Source organism: Cricetulus griseus, chromosome 8 (assembly GCF_003668045.3).
Source record: "Cricetulus griseus strain 17A/GY chromosome 8, alternate assembly CriGri-PICRH-1.0, whole genome shotgun sequence".
In the NCBI taxonomy this organism is placed as follows: domain Eukaryota; kingdom Metazoa; phylum Chordata; class Mammalia; order Rodentia; family Cricetidae; genus Cricetulus; species Cricetulus griseus.
In genome coordinates, this window is record NC_048601.1 from 29,812,535 (window position 1) to 29,839,391 (window position 26,857).

Genomic DNA, 26,857 nt, shown 5'->3' on the forward strand with positions numbered 1-26,857 from the left:
GGGACAGTCAGTTTGTGAGCCACACCCGCCTCAACCTGCCCTTTCCAGGTGAAGATCGTGTCAATGAGTGAGAATGTGACGCTTAGATCGGCCCTGGAAAAGAACCTGAAGAGTGCGGTGACCGCCGCCTGCCTCATGCTCCCGGAAAGCTTCTCCGAGGAAGACCTCTTCATAGAGATTGCTGGGCTCTCGTACTCAGGTTTGTATGGTGTGTGCCCAGACCTTTTCCCCGGAGACTTCCAGAGAATTTACAGTGCCAGCCCCACCCCTAAACAGCTGTTAGTACATTTGGGGTGTGGTCCGAGCACTTATATTTCCAGCCAGTTTGTGGATGCCGGGTGCCCCTCCAGGGGTCCCGGTTTGAGAACCACTGTCTGCTGGTGTTCACCGTACTGCCCCACCCTCACCCCACCCGGTTATTTGGAACTGTGTTGCACCACCATATCCCTGTAGGCCACACATCCCAGTTTATGTTTCCTAAGAGTAAGGAGAGTCTCTTCATGGCAGCGGTGTTCTCTGCCCCGCGTGCCCTCCGCATGCATGAAGCTTGTACACAGCCTCCTGCTTCTCACTCCATCCTTCACTTAGCCGCTGCCTCAGACACTCTCACACTACACGTCACTGTGTCACCAGCGACCGTGTGGCAGGTCCTCAAGTCCACCTCTTTCTGAACTTATCTAAATGCTCGCTTACTTTTCCTTTAAACCAGATGTGTTCCTTGTCTTGGCAAAGCTTCTCCCTTTCCTCCCCTTCCTCCCCCTCCCAGTAAAGTCAAGAGGGTAGCAGAGAGGACAGACACTGTGCCTCACCCTAGCTGTTCAACACAGCAAGCTCCCGTGCAAGCTTTCCTTTACAGGGAACAATAGAGTGCTTCCCCGTGTGCACTCACTCAGGTTCCATCCCGGCACCACGTGACACACAGATCTTACTGATGCCTTTTTTTTTTAATTAGTTTATTTTTACATTCCAATCCCAGTTCCACCTCCCTCCTCTCCTCCAGCTCTCCCCACTTCCGCCCCACACACCTCTCATCTGCTCCCCAGAGAGGGTGAGGCCTCCCCTAGAAAGTCTACTCTCTGTCCCATCATCTCTTTGAGGCAGGACCAAGGCACCTCCCCACCCCCCACACCCCTGTGTCTAGGCTGAGCAAGGTATCTCTCCTTATAGAATGGGCTCCACTAAGTCAGTTTGTGCATTAGAGTTAGATCTTGGACCCACTGCTAGTGGCCATGTATTGTCAAAATGATGCTTTTTTTTTTTTAAGATTTATTTATTTATTTATTTATTTATTATGTATACAACATTCTGCTTCCATGTATATCTGCACACCAGAAAAGGGCACCAGCTCTCATAAGGGATGATTGTGAGCCACCATGTGGTTGCTGGGAATTGAACTCAGGACCTCTGGAAGAGCAGTCAGTGCTCTTAACCTCTGAGCCATGTCTCCAGCCCCCAAATGATGCTTTTAAAAAAGGTGTTTGTGGCCAGCAGATGACTCATTTGGTAAGGGCATCTACCATAGAGCTTGATGATCCAAGACCCACATGGTGGGAAGAGAGAACCAATTCTGCTGAGTTGTTCACTGATCTCTACACGCACATGCACTCGAACACACATACACACAGTTCATAAATTAAAATGTAATTTTGTTTGTTTGTTTGTTTGAGAGTTGAAAGCATAGCCACTGGCAGAGTGCTTGGATTCACATAAGTAAGGTCCTGGGTTCACTTCCAGAACCACAAAAAGAAAGGTTTGAAAATGGCTCCCTTAAATAAATACAGTTTCCCAGTATTTAAGTTAAGGAACCCGAATGCACAGCAGTGCGCTTATTCCCTGAAGCCCAGCCCAGATAAGGTTTCGTGGAATTGTAATGCCTTGAGGGGTTCTGGAGGCCTTGTTCTCCAGTCCTCTTCCTAAACCTCATCCATCACAGCACAGCTGTAATTGCAGCTGGAGCGAAAGGAAATGGGCTCAGCTCCGCCTTGGCTGCCTCTGGGTTTACCTGGCAGCACCCAACCCCCATGAGAGGCAGAGGGGTCTGGTTGCACACCACATGCAGGGGCCTGGGAGAGCCTCTCATTAGCACAGTTTTCTCCTCCAAACTGCTGGAAAGAAATAGGGCCAAAGTCCTCTGGGCCTAGCTGACTGTGGCTGATGTAAGACTCATATCTTTGGCCCCCAGCATTGCAGTCATTCCATTGTCACCATCACGCTGGGTGGGTTTTGGGAATAGTTATCTATAAATGCTGAAACTTGACTGAAGTTTATCAAATTATATAGCAGTTTTCATCTATTTGTGGACTTTTTTCTTTTGCCCCTGGGAATAGAGCCCAGGGCTTCCTGCCTGCTAAAAAATATATTGTTTTGAGACAAGGTCTCCTGTGACACCAGCTGGCCTTGAACTTGCTTTGTAGTTGAGAGTGACCTTTAACTTCTGCTCTACCTACCTCTACCTCCTGGGATTACAGATGGGCCCCACCTTCCCTGAACCTCCACTTTCTTAAGTGAACATTCAAACTGCCTGAACCTGCAGCTGTTTTTTCTTCTGGAAGTGAAGGATCCAGCTGTCTATGGAGCACTCACCACGGACCGCCTCGGGCAGTGTGGTGAAGGGCTCTGCTTCCTCCTGGCTTTCCTGGGCTTTTGAGAACCCAGTGTCCTTGAACTGCTCAGATTCCATCCCTCAGGCAAACACCCAAATCTCCCAAATTTTCAGACTGTTCCAGCATTTAAATTGCCCCCATTTTATAGTCTTCCAAGTTGAAAGCTGTAAATTTAATGTTTTTCGGGGGGGTGGAGAGGGTACCTGTGTGGTTGGACAGATTCCTGCCAGTACTTACTGGCAAAGGCAAACTTGACCAGTATTGGCAGGAATACTAATAAGCCTGTGTATTTCCACTTTGCTGGCAGCATTCATGTAAATGGCAGGTAAAGAAGGAGTAGATAGAGCTGCCTGGCTCCTAAGTCGTTCTGAGAAATGGTTTAAAGTATTGAAATGATTTCAGGCAAGGGTCTCAGTATGGCATTCTGGTGGCTCCAGATCCTCAACTTAAAAAGCTGGGGAGAGAATTCTGCTGTTCAGGGTCAGAGAGATGTCTCAGCTCACACTGCTCCTATAAAGGACTTGAGTTTGTTTCTACAACACACAACTGCCTGTGGATCCAGCTTCAAGGGCCCAATACCGCCTTCTTAATGGCAAAGGCACCTGCACTCATGCATATATGAGCACACACAAAATTAAAATAACTCTTTACAAAAAAGATACCAGTGCATGAAACAGACATGGGAATGTTTAGGGTGGGAAAAAGCTGATGTGCCTGGAACCTGTGGCTTACAGCAGGAGAAAATGGCATTTCTTGTTGTAGAATAGGAACAACCCCCAGTAATTCCAGATGTGATAACTAATCGAGCAATGACTTTTCATTGGGTATTGTGTTGTTGCTCCATTCTACAAATATGAGAACTGAGGCTCACAGAGATTCCCTTTAGTAAGTGGTAGCCTTTCGGTGGGTACTTAACCCTTTCTAAGTCTCCCCCTCCATTTTCTTGTTTGCAAAACTGAACTATGTATATTATAAAGACAATTCAAATGAGATAGTGCAAAGCCACACTTGCTATCTGATTGATAGCTAATGCTCCAATAATGACTGTTGTTGCTTCTGGTTATTTTTATGGGCTATATAGATTTCCTCAGGCTAGAGCACTGTTAGCTCAGCTCTCTATCATTTTTATTGATAATCCCAACAAGTCCATTTGTATAAATTACTAAGTAGGAAAAGGCTAAGTGGGTACTAATTACCTTGGGTATGTCTCCAGGCTGGAGTTGAACTGTCAGTCATAAGTCCTATACATGCTGATGAAAGATATCAGGCAAAACTAGATGAGCACTTAGATCGTGGGATTGCAGGACCCCATTTTTCTAGCTCTTCAGATCTAAGGGATGACAAGATTGCCAGGTCCTTGGGTAAGAGAGAACCAGCTGCCTTCCATGCCAGAGCTAAGGGGACCCACAGGTTGTGGGCTCTGCTGAGAGCCACTAAAGGGGCCACTCTGTGTAGCCTTCACTGCCAGTACCTGGATGAGGTTATGGGTGCTGTGGCCTGGGCTACAGGTCTGCACACAGCAGCCCATGGGCTCCTGGGTTGTTCCCCTTCCCCCATCATTGTGTCCTGGGCCAGTCTTTCAGGCCTGGGATCACATATGGTAGGTTTCAGCTGCATTTGTGTTCTCAGATCCACAGCTGCTGTGTGCTGAGCTAAAGGTGGGTCCGGAATCTGATCCTTCAGGGAAGGGATGGCCATGGGTTTTCTCGGGTCACCCTCTGCCCGGGTATAGACCTCTGACCTGTGCTGGCACTCCCAGTATCTTCCCCTGTTTTTGTTCTGTTTCACTTTCTAGTCAGACACAGGTGTATATCTTAATTTTTTGGTTTATCTTTAGCCTGTGTTCCAACAGCAACAACGTGGATGAGATTTTTGTCGTATGTGCACGCATGCGTGCATGCTCTCGTGTTTACGAGTGCACTTTGGGATCTGAACCCAGGTCTCATGCCCACTCTGCAGATGCTGGACCCTTCCTGTGCTTACCAGCCACACTAGGTGTTCAGTCAGTGTCTGAGATAGGCAGAAGGCCATTTTGGGAGTTCTGGCCTGAACCAAGTGGTGAGCCTGGTTCTTTATTCTTCCTCAAGCTCAGCTGTGTGTTGCGCTTGTCTGAAGTATGAAGGGAAGCATGCCTGTCAGCATCCCCCAGCATTCTCTGCTCATTCTCTCATGTCAGTCAGCCAGAGTAGTGTCTTTTCTGCAGCAGAGGAAGCACCGTCTGGACTGCGTTTGGGCACCTCCTGAGAACACTGCCTTAGTTGTCTCTGTTGAAGTAACCCTGTGCCCACTTGCAGAAGAGTGAAGTTGGGTCCCTAAGTCACACCGTATACAAAATGAACTCAAACTAGATCCTGGACGTGAGTTAATGTGCAAGGTAAAACTGTGAAGCTCTTAGACTTGGAATTAGGAAATGATTTCCCAGATTACACCAAAAGTTGAAATAGCAAAGAAGAAAAACAAACAAAAACAGCATACCCGTAATTCCAGCACTCAGGAGGCAGAGGCAGGGGGAATCTCTGTGAGTTTGAGGCCAACCTGGTCTACAGAGTGAGTTCCAGGCCAGTCAGGCTATGTGATAAGACTTTGCTAAAATAAATAAATAAATAAATAAATAAATAAACGAACCATATTAAATTTTTTAATGTACTGTAAATAGTGTCATCTCAAGAGGTTTAAAAAAATGAAATTGGACAGTGTTTCATAAATCACATTTTTGAGAACAGACCAGTGTCCTTAGAATTCCAGCAAAGTAACCCAAATTAAAAGCAGGCAAAGCCTCAGAGTAGGCATGTCCTTGGGGAAGAAGTATGAAGTTCCAGCAGAGCCAGGAGTTCCGGCCTCAAGACAGTGTAATCAAAAGGAGGCAAGAATGAGTGCTGGCGAGTGGAGAAATTGGAGCCCTCCTGGTTGCTGGGTGGATGTAAAGTGGCACAGAGTGCATGTTAGTATGACCACCCCCTCCCCCAGTCTACTCCCAGGTGTAACTCAAAATAAATGAAAGCACATTTACCTGAAAATTTCTCCATGAATGTCACCACGTCATTGATTATGAATAGCTTAAAAGTTGAGACAACTCAGTATCCATCGACTGAAATGGGTCTATAAAATCCATACGTCTTCACAATAGTTAACTCCAAAAACAGGAGCTAAGGACTGAGCCATGCTACAAACAACATGGTGTATCATGAAACGTTTTTTTTGCTAAAGTTGTGTTAGACCACAGGCAGTGGTTCCAAATGAACCAGAGGGACTGAGGATGTGGCTCAGTCGGATAGCACTTGTCTAGCGTGCATAAACCCTGGGTTTTATCCTGAAGGTAGTGAAGAGCGCAGAATAGAGGGGCACAGATGTAACCCCAGAAATTGACAGGCTGAGTGAGGCAGAAGAATCTTGAGTTCCAGGCCAGCCTGAGCTGGGTAGCCAGTAAAGTAAAACTGTGGAGACAGGCTGTGTCAGCCTCTGCCTGTGGCTTGGGTAGCGGGTGTCAGGAGATGGTGGGTGGTTATTAATTTGTGGGGCAGACATAAGTTCTTAGGTTGATGTGATGATTCATTATGCTTAGACATATTAAAAAACATTTGAGTTGTTCATGAATTGTCTGGTGTGTGAGCTCAGAAACTTTGAAAAGTAGATGTTTTATTTTTGCCATGGCAGATCCAGTTGGAGCTGTGATCCTTAAACACTGCCACATACCAGCCTACACTGAAACCTGTGCCAGTTGCTTGCTGCATGGAGTAGTGTCTCTATCTCTCCAGGGCTCAGTGTGGCTTCTGATACTTAGTAGCCATCTAAGTATTCATTGCACAGAAATGTCATTGGTACTGTGGTCAGTTTTAAAAGGCAAAGGTAACTAGTAGTTTTTACTTTAGACCAAGGGCTTTGTCTACCCACTATCCTTTCCCTACCAGTAGTATCTACTTACTACTTAACAATTGTTCCTTTATCTGTTCACCAACTTAAATCTGAAAGCAACTGAGGCATTTTGTGATTTGCATTAAATGTGATCAAGGCATTTTACAGAAAAGGAAACTGGCTCAGGTGGTGTCTTAGTGAGGGCTAATGTTGCTGAGATGAAACACCATGACCAAAAGCAAGCTGGGGAGGAAAGGGATTATGTGGCTTACACTTCCATGTCACTGTTCATTTGGAAGGAAGTCAGGACAGGAACTCAAAGAGGGCAGGAAGCTGGGAGCAGGAGCTGATGCAGAAGCCATGGAAGGAAGCTGCTTGCTTACTTGCTTGTTTCTCATGACTTACTTAGCCTACTTTCTTATGGAACCCAGGATCACCAGCCCAGGGATGGCACCACCCATAATGGGCTGGTCCCTCTCCCATCAATCACTAATTAAGAAAATGACTTGCAGCCTGATCTTATGGAAACATTTTCTTAATTGAGGTTCCCTCCTTTAGGTAACTGTAGCTTGTGTCAAGTTGACATAAAACTAGCCAGCACATGTAGAAATTGTGTGTTTGTTTTGAGGTAGTATAGCCTCACTGTGTCGCCCAGGCTAGCCTAGAACTTGAGATCTTTCTGTTCGGGAAGATTAAGTAACTTGACTACTATAACCACAGGGCATTGCCTGTCCTGAATGCCAGAATCTGTACTGTACAGTCGCTCCTGTCCCTCTCTGTTGAACATGTCTGAATCATAGCTAGCCAGCTACACAGGGTTTCCAAGCCTCTGAGCTCAGCCCCTGTCAAAGTCAGAGACAAAATTTCCCTCCGTGGCTTATCCTGGCAGCTCTCTGGGTAGAACAGCCAAGGGTTAAAACCGTCAGCAGAGATACCAAATAAAAAAGCAGTAGTCCCTTTCTCTCAGCCCCTGTGTTTGGTTGCAAAGGAATTTCTGAATATAAACTCTTAACCCTCAGATGTGGTTTTGTGCTTTTCCCATTGTTTTGCTCATTCTGTTCTGAAGAAATGAGGAACCACCATTTCTCTCACTGTAGTGGGAGAATTCAGCTCAGTGGATGGCTGTCAATGCACCTGGCCTGCACCAGTTGGTTTACAAGTCACCAAGGGTCCAGAGTGTTTCCTGAAGTCTTTAGTCACAACTGTCATTTTGTGGGAGGGTTAGGTTAGTTTGCTTCTACACTTTGATCAAGTACAGTCCTTCTGTTAGAAAGCAACTGCCTCAGACATAAGAACTTGAGTTTGCAGGTCCCGTAGAAAGGGAAGGGATGACACAAGCTGGTCTTATACTCAGTGTCTGCCTTCTAGACTCTTGGACTCAGAGTCTGGTGACATTTCAGTCCTATGCTGATTGAGAGTCCAATCTCATATTTTATATTGAATGTTTGTCTTTGTATTTTTGTTTTTCATGTTTTGTGTGTGTAGGTGTTTGCCTGCATGTATATCTATGCCCTGAGAGGCCAGAAGAGGGCATTGGATTACCTGGGATTGGTGTTACAGATAGTTGTGAGCCATCATGTGGATTCTGGGAATGGAACCCTGGTCTTCTGGAAATGCAGCCAGTGTTCTTAGCCACTGAGCCAACTTTTCAGCCCCGGTATGTTTTGTTGTTGCTTTATTGTCATAAAAGCATACAGAAGTTAGCTGAGATGGCTCAGTGGGTAAAGTGCTTGATGAGCAAGCATTAGGACCAGAGTTTGGATCCTCAGAGCCCACGCCTAAAAAGACAGGCAGGTGTGGTAGCTGCCTGAAATCCCAGCATTTGGGAAGCACAGATTCCATATCAGGATAACCGACAAGATGAACTATCTAAAACTGATAAGCTCCAGGTTCAGTGAGAGACCCTGCCTCAGTAAATAAGTTGGAGAGCAGTTAAGGACAATAGCCAATCAGCTTCCACATTCATGTACATGCATGTGCCCATACACATTAAAAAGGCATAATAAGGTTTACACACTTGGACACTGACCTAACCACCATCCACTCAACTTGACAAATCATTACAACTGTTTGTCCTGTGCATTTTAAAATGTTGGAATATATCATTGTGGCAGAAGTGAGGGAAATTACAGTAGAGGGAAATAGTTGCCTCAGCCATAGGTACCCTGATGCTGAGAGGAGCATTTTCTCGGCATCCCAGACCCTTCATCTATCTAACTTGGAATGGTAATAGCACCTGCTTCATAGAGCTTTGACACTACATGAGAAAGCACGGATAAGCTTGTACACATGTTCTATTACAGGGCTGGTGAGATCTTAACAGTTAAAGCACTTGCCTCAAGAGCCTGGCCACCTGAGTCCATCCCAGAAACCCTCTAAAAATGCCTGCATCTGTAATCCCAGAGTTCCTTAGTAAAATGGGAGCCGGAACCCAGGGCCTACTAACCTGGTGTGCAGAAACGAGAGAGTCCTACCGACTTCCAAAAATTGCTCTCTGACCTTCACATGCATTCTATGACATGAGTGCCCCTCCCCCCCCCACACACACACATACACAGGGACATAATTAAACAATTGAAAAACATTCTTGTGTGCATATGTAGTGCTAAGGATAGAAAGCAGGGCCTTACTGATTGTACGAAAGCTCTCTGCCACTGCCTTCAGTTTAGATCATACCATTGTCTTGCTTTGTATATATATTTTAAAGATTTTTAAATTTTATGTGTATACTGAGTGTTTGCCTGCATGTATATGTGTGTGTGCTGTGTGCATGCCTGGTACCTGCAGAGGCCAGAAGAGGATGTCAGATCCTCTTGGAGTACCAGTCAGTTTTGAGCCACCAAGTGGGTGCTGAGATCCAAACCCTGTCCTGTATAAGAGCAGCAAGCACTCTTAACGGTTGAGCCATCTTGCCAGCCCCTTGTTTTATGGGTTTTTTTGTTTGTTTGTTTGTTTTTGTTTTTGTTTTTTTTTTTGTTTTTTTTTTTACTCAGTTTCTACCAACCATTATATGATTTTCTATCTTGCTATGTAGGAGGACTACTTTTTAGTGGTAATGCATGGGTGTGTACCATCATAGTGTATGGCTTGATGCTTGAGCCGTTTCTTATAAACAATGCTATAATGAACTGTTGGAATTGGGGGAACTGAGGATTGAACAAGTATACTTTTACTTTTCATTAATGAGGCAGAATAAGCAAAGATAGAAAGAAATATCTTGGCTCTTGGCTGTAAATGTTTCTGTTCATGGTCTGCTTACTCCGTTGCTTTTAAGCCTATGGTTAGGCAGCAGCATCGAAGGAAGTCATGGTGAGGGAAAGCTTCGTGGCAACCAGGAGTCAGAGAGACAAGATATGCCCTTCAAGACATGCCTCTTGAGTAGCCCACTGAAATGTGAGCCCATGAGTAGGATAACCCATTGATAATGTTAGCACCCTTAAAATCCAGGGCCCTCTCAGTAGCACCACTAGCTGAGACCAAGCCTGCAACACATGGGCTTATGTATGGGGTGGGAGAATCATGCCTAAACCCTTAGGGCCTGTGTAAGTTAGGCAAACACTTAGCCACTGAGCTATCCCCTGTCTAATAAACAGGTTTTTGTTTGTTTGTTTTGTTTTGTTTTGTTTTTGTATGTTACTCGTAGCATGTTAATTTGCACCCTGGAAAATCTCGGGCCACATGACCTAATCTTTGTGTCTTGTGTTGCTGTGCATACCCCATGGGAATTGAATATTCTCTGCCTGAGAAGATGCACTATAGATGAGACGAGACAACACAAGCATTGGAATGGCACCACTACCTGCCAGGTACTCAGTAGATACCATCACCTAATTTCCACTGCTGGTATCTTCAGGCTTGCTTTCCAGGGATGGGGTTTTGTCCGCAGCAGTATTGAAACAACTCATTTCTTTACACCCTCATTAGCATGTCCCTTGGCATTTACTGTATAACTCTCTTTCCCTGTAAATAGTAATGAAAAAGCAAACACACCCAGATGTAGGCAGCTTATAGAGACTTGACTAGGCAGACTTTGTCTGTACCAAGGTCAGCTTCCACAGACTCTTTAGAAGGCTGTTTTTCTGAGGCTCGCCCTCCTTGGCTGCATGTCCATCATATCATATTATAGTGTAAGTTGGTCCTTTGATGCTTAAAACGCATCTTATTCCTCACTGCAGTACATTGGCTTAGTCTATTTTCTGTTGCTAGTGGTGTAGTACCACATACTGGGCAGTTACTAAGGAAGGAAGTTTGGACTTCCTGTCCTGAACAAGGTCAGAGGGCCTCACCTGGTGACTTTCTTGCGGGCAGTGTGTCAAGACAGCACATGGGAAGAGAGCAGGTTTATAACTACCATCTGCTCAGTATTCCTCAGAGACCACCCGTGCCCAGTCCTGGAGACTCCACCACGAGGACCTTGTCTAATCTTGGTCACTCCAAAGACTACCGTCAGATAGTTTCCCACACTCTTTTCCTCACAGTAGAGATTATAACCCCAACATGAACCTGGGAGGGGCCACGCCACACTCGTTCTATTGCAGACAGCTTTGTAATTTTACTTTTCCCTAACAAGCCAACAGTTTACTCAAGGAAATTCCACTGTTAGGCCATAGCCTCTTAGAATCCTCCCTCCAAGAAAAGAAATTGGCAAAGGTAATATAGGTTCTGATATAATTACCACAGTGCTCTCTTTACCCCCAGAAGTGACCTCTTTTGAGTGACAGGTTCTCTCCCCGTCCTACTCCCAAGGGCCTCTTTGGCAGCTGTGGCACTGTCTGCCCAGTGAGGGCTTCAGCACATCACTCTCATGGCACTTCACCTGGGAGTCCTTCACCCTGGCAGTATCAGGATGTATCCCAGAGCCCTGTGCCAGCCGGGAAAGTGCTCCACCCCTGAGGCACATACCCTCCTCACCCCACCTGCCTCTTGCATTCACCCTGGTGGTCCATTTTACTGTTCTTTCCCCTCTGGCTGACCCTCCTCAGTGGCAGAGGAGTACTTCTCATTTGCTTCAGAAGTTGCTCCAGTGGGTCTGCTGGCATGCACCTAGAACCCCAGCAGAGCAGGGGCATCAAGATCTGAAGGCCAACTTGGGCTACATAGCAAGTTCTAGGTCAACCTGGGCTTATATGAGACCCAGACTCAAAAAACCAAAAGTAAACAAAATAGAAGTTGTTGTTCTTTTTCCTTCAGAGTAATTATATTGCCCGAAATTAATCTAGTTGCAAATGTTACATCCTTCATTTCTTTTCACTTGAAAAAAAAAATTATTTTTTTCAAGACAGGGTTTCTCTGTGGCTTTGGAAACTTCCTGGAACTCATTCTGTAGACCAGGTTGGTCTAGAACTCTCAGACTAAAGGCGTGCACCACCACCACCTAGCTTCCACTTGAAATTTTTAAAGATTGTTTTATGTGGGCCAGGCGTTGGTGGGGCACACCTTTAATCCAGCACTCTGGAGACAGAGGCAGGAGGATCTTTGTGAGTTCAAGGCCAGCCTAGTCTACAGAGTGAGTTCCAGGACTGTTACACAGAGAAACCCTGTCTCAAAACAAACAAACAAACAAACAAACAAAAAGGTTGTTTTATGTGAGTGTTTTGCCTGCATGTGTGTCTTCTCTTTATGTGCATGCAGCACTCTCAGAGGCGAGAGATGGTGTCGAATCCACCAGATCTGGAGTCACAGGAGGTTGGTTGTGAACTGTCAGGTGGGTGCTGGGAACCTAAAGTAACAGTCAGCAACTGGCCATAGACAGGGCTTTTCCTTAGTGGGAAAACATGATCTCATGGCCAGGCCAGTGACCTTACATGAGAGGAGCAATATCTGACATACAGGGCTCTGTGACTCCAGAGGCTCTTTTTCCCCAAACTCTCAAATTCTTTGTGTACTGTGATGGCCATTTTAAAAAAGAAGGTGCTGTGCTCAGGTATCCTGCCATGCTGCTCCAGTCAACCATGGTTGTTGTTTGTGGACCAGGGTGTGAATTCTTCTCCAAGACTGACTTTTCTGGTTGTTTTAACTAGGTGACTTTCGCATGGTGATTGGCGAGGAAAAAGCAAAAGTCTTGAACATCGTGAAGCCCAACGTAGCCCATTTCCGAGAGCTCTATGGGAACATATTACAGGAGGACCCCCAGGTGGTGTATAAAATGCAGCAAGGCCGACTAGAGGTGAGTTGTGCGAGCCCAGACTACTACACTACCAAAGGAAGAGCTAGTACTTATCTGTTCATTATTTATTTATGTTTTCTGAGATGGTAGTAATTGAACTTGTGCCTCCAACATACCAGGCAAGTATTCTACCACTGAGCTACATCCAACCCCCCTTAGTACTTCTTCCCTTGAGGCACAATCTTTCTAAGTTGCCCAGGATGGTTTTGAACTCATTCTACTGCCCTGGAAAGCCTTGAACCTGGCAATCGTCCTACCTCAGCCCTCCAAAAAGCTAGAATTAAAGGCCAGAACTGTCTTTTTACTGTTATCAGTTTTTTAAGCTAACAAGAGTAACACGCTTCATTGACATTTTCATGCATGTATGTCCTTACACTTTGTTCTCCTTCACCTCCCACCCTCTGAGTGCCCTGGCCCACTCTGGCCGGTTCTCTTTTGTCCCCTAGTCAGTCACCATTCTGCTTTTGATTGAATGTATTCCATTACCCTCCCTACGTCCTCTTCCTGAAGATGCCCTCTTGTCTGGGGTGGCCACCTTATTTCCTTTATGTTCAGCCCCGTCCGTTTTCCTGCAGTTACTATGATTTCATTTTTCTTTACACTTCCATTGTATATCCGTGCCACATTTTCTTTTTAATTATTTTAGACAGCCAATGGCAGCCCAGGCTGTTCTTCAAATCCATATATAAGCCAAGGATGATCCTAAGTTCCTGATTCTCCTGAGTGTCAGAATTCAAGCATGTGCCACCATGCCCATATAGGGCTGGCTAGAGCTTGAACGAGGGGCTTTCTGCATGCTGGGCCTAATTCCCAGCCCTGCACCATACTTTCTTCATCCAGTCATCTGTTGCTGAACAAACAACAAGGCTGTTTCTGTTTCCTGACTGTTGTGAATAGTGTGGCAATAAGATGGCTATGCCAAAGGTTCCCATGGTGTATTGACTTAGAGTCCTTTAGGTAGTACCCAGGAGTTAAGGTAAAGCCGGGTCTTTCGAGAACTGTCTGTTCAATTCATTAGACCATTAATGCTATTTAATTGATTAGGCTGGTAGAATGGCTCAGAGGATAAAGACTTCTTCAAAGCCTGACTCCACAAGTGGTCTCTGGCCTCTGCATGCCCAGCATGGTATATGCACCCATATCCATAAATAACTAATGTAATTTATTTAAAGAAAAAGACGGGAAAGACATTCTGCCTTTGATGTTGTAGACAAACGTGACATAACAGAATATCCAGGTTTCCGGTTTCCTTCAGATGTCTCATCACGAGGGTTGTAACATGAATCCATCCCTGAGGCAAATCCCAAGGTATAACTCTTGTTTCTTTGAAGTAGCTGTGAGCTGATTCTGGTCCTCCTTTCCAGCAGGAATGGAAGCAGTCCATTGGTCCCCAGGTCTATGGCCCCAGATACAACCATGGCTCTACTGAGCTGCCCCCAGATACTCTACTGTACCTGGTGCTGCAGATTCATCAGGATTTCTGCTTGCTGGGTTTACAGTCATGTACTGTAACCAGATAGGATTCGTTTAGGTCCTGTAAAGGCCAGACTTCCTGGGGACATGACAGGCCATCAATACTTTTTTTTTTTTTTTTGGCTGGGGCTCTCTAGAGAGATGGCACTGTTAGGTTGATGGAGGTGGGGTAGGAAAGAGACCAGCTTATTAGTTCATGAATCTGTGTGTGGGGCAGCAGGTTTCCAGTCTGTAGAGCAGGCTAGGGGTCTGGTAACCCAGGGAAGAGTTGACGCTGCAGCCTTGAGTCTAAAGGCAGACTCCCTTCTTCAAGGGACTGTGGACATTTCTCTTATACCCTGCAGCTGACAGATGAACTTTCTACTGTTACCAGTTTTTTTAATTTTTATTTAAATTTAAAAAAAATCTTATTTTACATACTAATCCCAGTTCCCTCTCCCTCCCGTCCTTCAATTCCCTCCACCAACTCTCTCTTACCAGTTTTTTAAGCTAACAAAAGTAACATAATTCATCTGTATTTATACTCATCTGAGCTAAATGTTAATTGCATCTTAAACATGCCTTCTCCTTGACATCTGGACTGGTGTTTGACCAAGTAATTGAACACTGCCAATTAATCAAGGTACACAAAATGGCCACCACACCCCTACATTTTCTCTATGTACAGATGGCAGTAATTTCTCCCTCTGAGATGTGATTTTACTTTTTCTTACTGCTTTGGGCATGGGGAGAGAGTAACAGCCTCAGAGTGTTCTACAGTGACAGCTCTAACTTTCCTCCAAGAGTTTGCTCTTGGAAACAATCCCAGTGCCAATCTCAGGTCGGGTGTCCCTGCACCCAGGGGCCTCATCTGCCTCTGTGAGGCTGCTGGGAGCTAGAGGCCCTTTAGAGTACTTCCAACTCAGGGCAGGAGGCCAGGTCTTTACCTCTGACCAGCCTATCCACATAGCAAGTCAGATGAATGCCTTCACCCTGAGACTTCCCTTTTTTGTTTGTTGTTATTGTTTGGGACAGGGTCTCACTATGTAGACCAGGGTGGTCCTGAACTTGTATGATGTGAGTGTGGTCCCACATGACTTTGTGGAGTTGGTTCTTTCCTGCCATGACATGGATCCTGGGGGTGGAACTCAGGTCACCAGGCAGCATGCTGAGCCATCTCACCTGCTCCTGAAGTTGTTCTTTGCTTTGATGCTAAAATCTAAACATTTGTGAAGGTGTTGCGGCCTCTGCATGAATTAGGCAGCTACATTCATGTGTAGCTTTCATGTTTTTATATTTTTAATTCTATGAAGCAAAGTACACTCACTTTATTAGGGAACTGGTTTGGTCTCATCTTAGCAGTGGGGCTAACTTTTGACAGCTAAGTTACGATGATCAGTTACAACCACTCACCTTCTGTGTTCTGGAGGATTCAGAGCGAGTTGAGCCCTTGTCATCAGTGCTTCCCTGCAGTCATTTGTGAAATGCAGCACCGGATAGATGAGGCCCAGAGCAGGGGCACAAATTCAGATCCCATTGTCTTGTACTTACTTCCCCTCACAGCATTCAGAGTGGGAAGGAGAACCTGAGCCCTGGGTTTGATCTGGACTTGTTAACTGCAGCCCCGCCTCCTTTAGCTGTTCTTTAAGACAAGTCGAACAGTGTAAACTGCAAGTCAGAAACTGATCCTCCAAAGAGGTTTCTCTTACAGCTGGAGAGATGGCTCTGTGGTTAAGAGCTGTTCTTGCAGAGGACCTGGATTCAATTCCCAGCACCTTCATGGTGGCTCAGAACTGTCTGTAACTCTAATTCCAGGGGCTCTGACACCCAGTTCTGGGCTCTTCAGGAACTAGGCACATGTGTGGTACACAAACCTATGTGCAGTCAAAGCACCAATGCATAAAATAAAATATGTGTAAGAGGCTTCTCTTCTTTCCTCATGAAGAATGGAATATTCAAGAACCAGGGCTCTCCTCTCTGAAGGGACCTGTAATCCTAACCATTTAAATACTCAGTTTCCTATACCACCTGGGGTAGGTGTGGTGTTTCCGATAGAAGGAAAACCTTACTTAATTACAAATGTATGCATGGGAGTCCCACATAGTATGAGACTCTTGTTTGTGGGATTTTTAAATAGAAGCCATGTGTCTGACTGTGTCTAGACTTCAGAGCGCTTGCAAAGACGTCATCTCTCTCTCTCTCTTTCCCAGATAGATAAAAGCCCAGAAGGACAGTTCACTCAGCTAATGACATTGCCCAGAACCTTACAGCAGCAAATCAATCATATCATGGACCCTCCTGGGAGAAACAGAGATGTGGAAGAAACCTTACTGCAAGTGGCTCAAGACCCCGACTGTGGTGATGTGGTGCGCTTAGGTGTGTCCACGAGTTTGGTGTTAAGCAAGGGCTTGCTGTGGTGAAAGCAGCCTCCTTGCCTAACGAGATCAAAAGAGATTTCATCTGGGGAAAAGAAAAACATGAACAATTCAGGGTTTTCCAAATCTCAGTGTTCCCTTGCTTGAAGCAAGCAGTGGGAAATTTCACAGGATCCTGGGCCCTAAATCACCACTAGTAGTTGAAGCAGTGCTTTGGTTTCAAGAACATAACTTCTAGATGTCTTTTGAAAGATGTTTCTGACCCTTGTGGTATGAGAAGGAAAGAGACTGATGACATCTCCAACATCTCTGTGACTGGTCCCAGACCCTGTCTACCCGCTGATGACTCTCCGGCCCTGTTTCTCCATGTTCACCCCAGGCCCTCCCTCATGTTTATCAAAAGAGTGAAATCTGTGTGGTGGGTGGGGCAAACCTGTAATCTCATCACTGAGGAGACAGGGGCAGGAGATTTGCCAGTAGTTCTTAACTAGCTTAGACTACATTGTGAGTTCAGGCCAGCCTAGGCTAAGTAGCAAGGCAAGGCTCTGTCTCTAAGAACAATAGAAAAAATCTCACCCTTTTCTTGAGAGACCTACTGCTCTCTAGGGTAGCAAAGGACAGTAGGGAAGAAACAATTGAAACTGAAAATGACCCCAACTCTCAAACTAGTCCATTTTCCTGCTTTCCCTCAGTATTTATTGATTGGAAATGTGGTTTACATTAAGGAATTAACATGAGGCTGGCTCCCCTCTCCCTCTCTCAGGAACCTGTACCAAGTTTCTTGAGTGTGCCCATGTACTCACTCCCCTGCGCCCAGGACAAGCCTGCTGCTGGGTCACTGCTGTCCTGAGGTGATGGAGGACCTGTATCCTGTGTCTTAGCATATTCTCTTCATTTGCTTTTTTAGTGGATGCTTTTCTCCTAGATTTAAAAAAAAAAAAAAAAAAAAAAAAAAAAAAAAAAAGGACATTTCTTTAAATCTCGGAACTGAGAACTAGAAGATGTAAGCAGCTTTTAAATTTCTAAGATGACTTTTGAGGGCCACCTGCCACCCCTGGGTTGCACAGCAGCCCTGGCCTTTGCCAGTGGTCACACAGCTGGGCCTGAGCCCAGGTGGCCTCCGAAGTACCCAGCCCTCTGTTCAACACCCCTTTCACAGTCGCTCCCTAGCAGGAGCACACTCCTTTACTAGTTCTGGTGAATAGTAACTAGTTTTAGGGTTTTTTGGTTTTGGGGGATTTTTGGGGTTTTTTGTTTTGTTTTTTGGTTTTTTTTTTTTTTTTTTGGTTTTTGATTTTTCAAGACAGGGTTTCTCTGTGTAGCTTAGGAACCTATCCTGGCACTCACTTTGGAGACCAGGCTGGTCTCGAATTCACAGAGCTCTGCCTGCCTCTGCCTCCCGAGTGCTGGAATTAAAGGCATGCACCACCAATGCCCAGCTAGTTTTAGATTTTTTAGGACTGCTGAGATGACAACCATCTGTCTGGGCTTCTCATGGTATCCCTTTTGTTTTTGTGTTTTGCAGGGGTCTCGTCAATTGTCAGACCTTCAAGCATCAGTCAGAGCACCAAAGGCCTTTTTACTGCTGGTAAGAGCTTTGGAAATACGTGCCTGTGGTGTGCCTGCTGGACAGAATGGCTTTGATGCTGTTCGTTAAAATGCAAAGCTTTGCTCATGCATCTTCCTTGTGCCAGTACAGTCCTCACGCCTCACCACCATACACACCTGGACGCTGCAGTACTGTAGACACAGTTGTGGCTGCAGTGTGCCTCGGACATCTCCCAGGTCACTCACTATCTGAGGTGCTGGCAGGAGGCTTGGCCTCTCTTCTCAGTCCCTCTGATAGCTCCCGTGTGGGGTTTTGCCCTCACATTCCTGTATTGAAGTCATACTGAGAAGCACTGCAAAAGTAGTGATCCTGGGTGCTCCCTTCGCAGACACCTGCTCTCCTCTCAGTGAGGGGTTTGTTTTCCCTACTATTTCCTGAGTAATGGATTTGTGTTGCCATTCCTCTGCTCTTCTGCTTTAGGTGCCATCTCCCATGGGTGATGAGAAGACAGTGCTTGGGCCAACCAATCCCATCCTGCCTTCTGTGGCTGTCCTCCTGTCAGGCCCACCTACTCACATCCCCGCTCCTGTCTCAGTACTACTCTATACTTGCAGTTTGGGCTAAGTCATTATTGCAGGTTTAACACTGAGAAGGAGGCTCGTGGTGTGCTTTTCCTCCTCAGCTGCCCTGTGGGGACTCTTGTCTTCTCCCCTTTGTCTGTGCCTTTCACTCTTGGTGCACAGTGTCCTTTTGATGAGCAGTCTCCTGAAAAAGAATGAGTTTAGAGACTGTTTGAAACCTTTTTTTTTTCTCTGTCCTTACATGTAGTTAGCATTTAGGCCAGATAGAGAATATTTTTCCTTCAAACCTTGAGGTCACTGGGTCTGGTGGTACACACCATAATCCCAGCACCCAGGAACTCACAGCCATCCTTGTCAACATAGAAAGACTCTGTGAGCAAAACAAAGAGGAGAGGGAGAGACTCAGTTTTGAAGTAATTACTGCAATTATTCTCTCACTTTCCAGACTACTGTTGAAGTTCAAAGCCATCCTGCTCCTTAATCCATCGTGTGTGTTCTTTCTGGAAGCTCGGGGCTCTGGAATGGCATGCTGTGATGTGATTGTTTTGATCTCTTCCTGGCCACTCTCTCAGTGGGGAAACCCGGGATAGTCTCTCATTCCCCATTTGTTTTCTCAGTTGTCTTTCTGAAGTCCTTTATCCAGATGCTGGGCTCCTAGACCAGAGGTTGCTCTCTTTTTGTCTCCCATGTGTTAGCCTTGTGGTCTTTTTCTTCTGCTCTCTGGGAGGTTTTCTCAACTTCAATTCTGATCCTACAGGTCTGTCTGTGTGTAGGGGGTATTGGGTGTCACACACTACAGGCTCTTTCCCACTGAGTGATTTTCCTGGCCTCTGCTCCTTTGTGTTTTGTTTTGTTTTGTTTTTTTATTTCCAGCATTTTTGTTAAATATATCCTTAGATATTACCTAATTGCTCTTCAAAATGGCTCTGTTGATGAGTAGGGTATGGGAAATCTTGTTTCTCCCCTGGTTTCTAACACTTGACATCATCATCTTTGTTCAGAGACCCATACATTAAGCATCTGTACTGTGCTGGCTGCTCAGGATATGAAAGTGGGCATTGGCCATCTTGCCTCCTAAGCCAGAAAGGGAGACAGACACACGTGTTAATGGAAATGGAACAGAAGTAGCTCCCAACCCGAGTGACCTTTCACCCTGTACCCTCTCCCCGGAGGTGGTGTAGCCTGATGCCTTAGCTGCTGAATGCTGAAATTTCTGCCTGTTAACTTCAGTTTGTGTATGAGTATGTTGGAGCTGGGGAGTTTTAGAAGAACCAAGCTGTTTTCTTCACTGGACTTCTTTGGCCAGTGAGAAGCTTTACTGCTCCACACACATAAGCAGTGGGGTAGAACTAAACTGTTTGTCACTTAAAATTTTTTGGCACTGTGGGCCCAAACAATGGAGAAGCTGAAGGTCTATTATGTGCTTGAATTTAGTAAAAATAACCTCAGTTGTAGCAATCAATGTCTTACTAAGAAAAGCAGCCTATGTAAAACTGAATTATCATTTGACACACCAAAAGAACCTAAAATTACTTCTCCTGTTTGAATAGTAAAGATTGGACAGGATCAAAAAAGTCAGTGTGAATCCCACCCAGCCCTACCTCCTGGTAACCTCCAACCTGAGCCAGGCCCAGTCCTCTTTCCACTGATTCCTCCTGTCTGCCAGCAGAGGGCAGTGCTAGCAGAACCTGCCACCCAGGTTCCCTCCGGGTCCTGGAGCACTGCCCTGCTTTCCCTGAACAATGACTTGCTCACCTTCCTTTCCAAGGAGCCCACATGGCACTGTGGGAGTCCACAGACTATGGAAACTGTAGAAAATGATGAGCCCTGCAGTTCTCCTGACCTTGCTCCTTGTGACATCTATAACCAGCCCCTCAGATAGTGCTGGGAAACATGTCCAGTGTGGTGTTGCAGCCTGACCACTCTGTTTTCACGGCTTGCCTTTTTATCATCAGACACAGTCGTTGTAGTTTGAATACAGAAATATCGTGTTCCTTCAGCCTAAGAGAGAGGCCAGAGCCCCAAAAAAGATGGCCCCAAGGCTGCAGTCAGCTTTCAGGAACATAGAGCTTCCTTGAGGGCAGAGGGAAGCCACTGGTGGGTGTAAGAAGACTACAGCAGCAGCAGGTGGAGAGGGGAGAGCTGTTGCCAGAGAGACCAGCAGAGAGACCCCTGTAGCTGGAGCCCAGTCTAGGGCAGCACAGACAAGAGCCCAGAATGGAGTGTCTGGGACACATGAGCGGAGGGAGGTAGTGGGGCCACCCTCTGAGGGGCTGGGGCTGGGGTGGCTGTCTTCTCGTTTTCCTCACCTGTCTTTATGGCCAATCAGAATTAACTCTAAGGGCAGATCCCTCTCCCACTTCAAAAGATTCAGCTGAATTAACAAAACAGGTTTAATCTTGTCCCTAAAAAAATATCCCAGCATGCCTCATTGCTTCTCAGCCCTTTGCTGAAACACAGTGGAGCCGATCATTATTTTCTTCTTACATCATCTTTCTAATGATGTGTTTATCACTTAACCCTGAACACCTATCCTCCCTCCATCCCTCACTCCTTCCCTTCCAGCAGGGTCTCTATACCTGAGCTCTTTCAGCTTTGGTCTCTGAGTTGTAGTATTGTAGATGTGCACCGCCACGCCAGCTGAGTCTAAAACTTGTCAGACTGAGTTGCAGCTCTGCCCCAGGCAACCTTTCCCTTGCCAGTAGGTCTTCATTTGGAAGCTCACTGCAAGTACTGGAGGCTCACTGACCTCCTTGAAGGTGTGAATGTAGAATTGCAGGTTAGAGCCTTCAACAGCTGAGTCACACCCCTGCCTTAGAGTGTTTACTGGAGAATTTCATGGACTAAAGGCCCCTTCTTGTTGATACTTTTTCTTTCTGAATTGACTGTGTGAACTAGATGCCCCCCCCCCACTTCCGCCTATCTTTGTTTATTAGACCAGGGCCCCTTGCATGCTGAGCACTGAGCTTATATCTCAGTTATGGCAGCCTCTAGACCCCAGACCTGTTGGATGTGAGTAATATAGACAACTCCACCGTGGAATTCCGCTCTGCCCTCTCCATAGATTCTTCGTGGGGCTTTTCACTTTCCCAGTCAGGTTCACCCATCTGTTCTCTGTGCTTCGCAGCCTTTGCTGTCCTTTGAAGAATGCTTTGCCTGTTTGAATTTTATGAAATTGTTGGTTTAGATTTTTAAAGTCTCTTTTGAAATTAATGTTTGTTCTTAGCCTTGTACAAACCTCAGATACTGTGAAAACCTAGCAGGACTGAGTGCCTTCAGGGTGGTGTGGCTGTAGACAGAGCCCTCTAACTTCTGGCCCCTCTGCATGGAAGTGCACATAAATGGTGCAGTGCAAACCCTCCTGCAGCTTTAGGGAGCTCAGATTCACAGCCAAGCCTGACTGTGGACAGACCCTGTGTTACCCAGCATAGCATAGCATCTTACCTAGCATAGCATCTTACAGATGAGAAACTGGAGGTGTCACCATCACTCCCATCCTAGTCCAGCTGGGCCTCTGTGTTGTTTGTAGCCCAATTCCCTCGTACAGTCTTTCTGACAGAGCTAAAGGAGGGGAGTGTGTTCAGTCAAGGGAGGCCTTTAATCCTCTAAGCAGCTGAAGGTGGCACGCAGGGCCACTCAGCTATGTTCAGTATTTACCTGCTATTCCAGCTCTAGGGAGCTCCTAAGCTGGTCCCTAAGCTTTCTGAAGGCCTCCAGCCATGACTCAGCAGCCTGGGCTTGCTGCTCTTACTCTTGCATGTGTGACTGCCTGGCTTCCGCTCAGGCTTCTGGTTGGTTCTGCTGGGATTTGAAACAGCACCTTATGTAATGATCTTCCAACCCTAGTGTTCAGGTGGGTGAGGCTGGCCAGAGTCATTGCTCCAGGGAGAAAATTAAGAGGGGCGGAGGCAGTGAAAAAGCTCTGAGTTTCTCAACGAGATCATGTCAAGCCAGGAGCCCACATCCAGACTCATCACTAATGATTTTGGGAACCCTGCCTTTCTCTTTGTCACCGCCTGCAGTAGCCAAAGGTTCCAAGCAGGCGAGGCAGCTTCCAAGTAACAGGGCCAGGTAGTTTAAAAGATCACTCCCTGGAATGAATTTTGTCCCCTTGCCAACATATTCACTAAGCCCACAGCACAGATCACAGTGTACAACGCAAAGAGAAAAAGGCTTCAGCTCCTCAGGCCGCACCCTAAAGCACTGAGCGACCTCACCCTCAACACAAGGAAGTCAGACCCGTAATAATATCCACTGGCAGGACTGGAGAATGCTAGCATACCATTTATCCCATTGTGTGTGTTTACCATCAGTCCCAGCAAGCCTCTTCTCTGGGGTCTTGTTGTTGGGATGATGTCAAAAAGCTGTGAGGGCCAGCCTTCCCTCTGCCACTTCAGAAGACTCAGCTGAGTACCTGCTGTGTGTTGCTGGTACTGCTATTCACCAGGTACTATACCAGGTGAAAAGGATACAGGAGTGACTAGAACTGTCCTGGAGGAGCTGTCGGTCTAGTCAGAGAGACTGGGTTGGGGGGGGGTTGGTGTCTGTCAGCTACAAACAATGTACAGTGTGGTAAATGCTGTGTGAGAGAGGGGCACCGGACGTAAGAGCAACCTGGCGTGTGCACTAAGCAGGAAATAGAATAGCATTTGTTGTATGTAGGCAGGCAGTAGGCAGTGTGGCTCACAGAAGCGGCAAGCTGCAGTGGCTGGGGTGCAGGTACTCCTCCCTTCTAAAAGACTTGTGAAACTCAGTGGCTGCCCGTACCCCCACAACTCAAAGACTTGCCATCCCGGGAAGTCTAGTTCCAAGAGCAGCATGGTATGTGCAGCAGAGGCCCAGCTCAGAGTCTCGGTTACAGGTCCTCAGGAACGCCCAGTCAGCCCATCATAGCCCCATCGCAAAGACCAGCCTCCAGTCAGAGTGACACTGGCATTCTAGCTACATGTCCACTCAACAGGATGCATTTTCTAACCCGTACTGCTTTTCTCCTGCAGGTGTGAAGAAGTCGGTGATTTATAGTTCACGGAAACTGAACAAAATGTGGAAAGGGTGGTTGACAAAAGCACCCTGACTTGCTGGTGTTTGTGTTGTGTGTAGATTTTGAATAAATGGCTCCGTGCTTTTTGATGGAGCTTTGTTTATCACTCTGGCTGGCTGCTTGAAATTGAGACCAAGGTTTGCTTCATACTTGGTAGGGTTTATTTCTGTTATATATTTTGCTTTTAGGCAAGGTCTCACTTTATAACCCTGGCTAGTCTCAAACTCACCAAGATCCATCTGTCTCTACCTCCTGAGTGCCGATATTAAAGGCATGTGCCACTATGCCTGGCTGTGCTTGGTGTTTTGGTTTAATTTACATGTCAGACACTAACTCAAGCATGTAAAAGGACTTTGCATCACAGTAAAAGTCCTATGTACAGAGTTGAGAGGGCATTTTGTGGGGGAAGGGGTTGTGACTTTTTGGACACAGATTCTGGGTCATGACAATCATCACTAGGCTTTTGAACATGCAGCCTAAAAAGACTAAGTTGCATAAGCTGGGCTCTTCCTAGTGCCCCGCGCCCCATTCACTCCATGGGGTTTTTTGTTTGTTTTGGTTTGGTTTTATGTGAACATTTACACAGTGTGTGCAGTACCTGCAGAAGCCAGAAGAGAGGGGGGTCATATTTCTGCACTAGAGTTACAAAGTTGTGAACCATGTGGGTGCTAGGAACAGAACTTGGGTCCTCTGCAAGAGCAGCTAGGACTCTTAGCCACTGATCCATCTTTCCAGCCCCTTCTTTGGTATTTTTTGCCATCGAGGGCTCAGTTGTCTCATTAGTTTTCTGGATTAGGTTTAGTTTTTTCTACATCTGTATTTATTCTCCATGAAAGTATGTACCAGGTGACTTTTGGGTGTAGAGCCGAAGACAACCCTTTGCTAACTCTGCCCTGCTGTAGTGAGACATGTTTGGGCACCAGGAACCCAGCAATACAGAACAGACTGATTGACCCTGCTTTCCTCTCATGTCTCTGCCCTCTGTCATGTCGGAACCCACTAAGGCTGCTCCCCACTTAATTAGGAGACTTCCATCTGGGAAGACTAAGATTCTTTGAAAGCTCTCTCAGAAAAGCAGATTACCAGCCAGTTGTGGTGACATTAGGCTGTTGTCCCAGGAGGCTGGAGCCAGGGGATCATGAGTTCAAGGCCATCCTGTAAAAGGTAGAGGAGGGCTGACTTTCCAAGAGCCCTACAATACTCTGTCTGTTAGTACTGGTCTAACAGTACTAACAGATGATGAGTTCATCCCTGAGCTGCTTACCTTACTACGGGAGGCAGCTTCCTCCCAGGCTCGGATGGCAGGAAAAGAGAAGAGACACCAGCAAGCAGCTAATCATCCACCACAGGTGGCTTATCTGTTCGTCAAACCCGAGTCCCCTGTCCACCTCATACTGTTTCCATTGCCTAGCACTTCAGTGCTGACCCTTCCATTCTGTTGTGATTTCTGATAGTGTAGGTTTTCCACCTTAGAATTTGTCCCACTCTGACCTAAATTAGAGAAGCTTCATGGCATACACTTTTAATGTCCTAGCTTGACTTTCTATTGCTAAGCTAAAAGACCATGATCAAACCAACTTGGGGAGGAAAGGGTTTATTTCAGCTTGCAGCTTAGTCTTATCATCCAGGGAAGTCAACAGGAACTGAAGCAGGGGCATTGGAGGAGTGCTGCTTCCTGTCTTGCTCCCCATGGCTTACTCAGCCATAGCACCAGGACTGCCTGCCCACAGGTGACACTGCCCACAGAGATTGCCCATCGTATCATCAATCATGAAAATATCCCCCAGACTTGCCTACAGGCTACTTTGATGAAGGCACCTTCTCAATCGGGGTTTTCTCTTCCCAGATGGCTTTGGCTTGTGTCAGGTTGACAAAATTAACGGGCATACTTAGCATATGAGTAAACTCTGTTGAACAAAGCTTCACTACCAACTATATAAGACTTGAGGAAAGTTGTTTAGTCTCTGTGAACAGTGGTTTCCCCTAAAATGGGGATGGCAGTACACACTTCCTTCAGGTGATCTCTGGGGCTCATGTTTGCACTGTAAGCCCACCTTTTTCTTTCAATGGTGGTCACTGTCATTATCTCTTTGTATCATGATTTTTCTCCCATAGGAAGCTAATATGATCCCTGCTGTTTATAAGACACAGTGGGAACCCCCCTCAGGCTAGTCCACATCCTCTTCTTGAGCTCTTGCACCTTCTGTCCCACAGAAACCTGTGCACTCAGTAGAGCTTGGAATTCAGGTTCTCTTTCCAGATGTGGAACTGAGGTCTCCTGAGAGGAAGATGCAGCCTAGGGTCATGGCCCAGCTAAGTAACAGCTGGGATGCCGGCCCTGGTCTCTGGTCTTCTGTCCCCTGCCTTTTCCCATGCAACCCACAGGTTTACAAGACATGAACACGTGAGCCTTCCCTTCCTCCTGCCCTGGACTCTAGCCTGTTCCTGTGTGTTTTCCTAGAAGCAGATTTAGGTCTCAGTTGGAACTCATCAAGCAGGTATATGAGGATGAAAACTGAAGTGTCCCTTCTCAACCCAGAATACCTGAGATAGGTCCAGCTCCACCTATAAACACCTGTATCCTGGCTCTTCCACCTGAAGAGCCTCAGTTTTTTGTGTCCACAATATTGTCAGCCTCATACCAGTATGACCAGGTTGGTGTCAGGCTTAAACGAGATGGCATCCATAAAGCACCTAACATGTTTCGTATCACACAGTATTTCTTCAAGCGTCTGCTAGTATGTTCAGATGGTGAGTTTGGATAGCATAACCACAGATAAAACCAGATGTATCTGTCAGAGTCTTTTGGAGAAGAGAAAATACTTCCTAGGTATATCAGATAGAAAGAGTTTGACATAGTTCCCAAACATTGGAGGGGCCAGTAAAGAAAAGAGATAGTATTTTAGAGTGGGAGAGCGGTGGCATGCAGAAGGCAAGGAAGCTGCTGGCACCCCTGGGCTGGAACCAACAGGCCCATACCTGCTGCTGTGTTGCTACAGTTACTGACTCTGGTGGTTTCAAAATGTTCATAAATGTTGGCCCTCCTCCCACCAGTGGGCGGAATTGAATTCTTCCTTGAATATGAGCTGGTGTTAGTGACTACTTCTAACAGATAGAATGAAATGAACAAGATCTTCATGTGATTTAAGAGGCCAGCCCGTCACAGACAGCACAGCTTCCACTTGGCTCTCTAAACACTACTCAATCTCAGGCTGCCGTGTCTCGAGGAGGCACAGGC

General features: G+C 46.3%; 1 protein-coding gene across 2 annotated transcripts in view; it reads left to right on the forward strand.

Moving 5' to 3' along the window:
- Positions 1 to 23,725, forward strand: part of Tamm41 (TAM41 mitochondrial translocator assembly and maintenance homolog) — a 36,882-nt gene extending 13,157 nt beyond the window's left edge. The window contains exons 4-8 of one of the 2 annotated variants that reach the window (XM_027429143.2): positions 49 to 199; positions 12,476 to 12,621; positions 16,284 to 16,449; positions 17,974 to 18,036; positions 19,580 to 19,849. In XM_027429143.2, the coding sequence (XP_027284944.1) occupies positions 49 to 199; positions 12,476 to 12,621; positions 16,284 to 16,449; positions 17,974 to 18,036; positions 19,580 to 19,656 (603 nt within the window). In that variant the 3' untranslated portion in view covers positions 19,657 to 19,849. Of the gene's footprint in view, positions 1 to 48; positions 200 to 12,475; positions 12,622 to 16,283; positions 16,450 to 17,973; positions 18,037 to 19,579; positions 19,850 to 23,575 lie in introns of those variants that run through there. The other variant, XM_027429142.2, reaches the window with a different exon arrangement.
- The last annotated feature ends 3,132 nt before the right edge of the window (positions 23,726 to 26,857 follow it).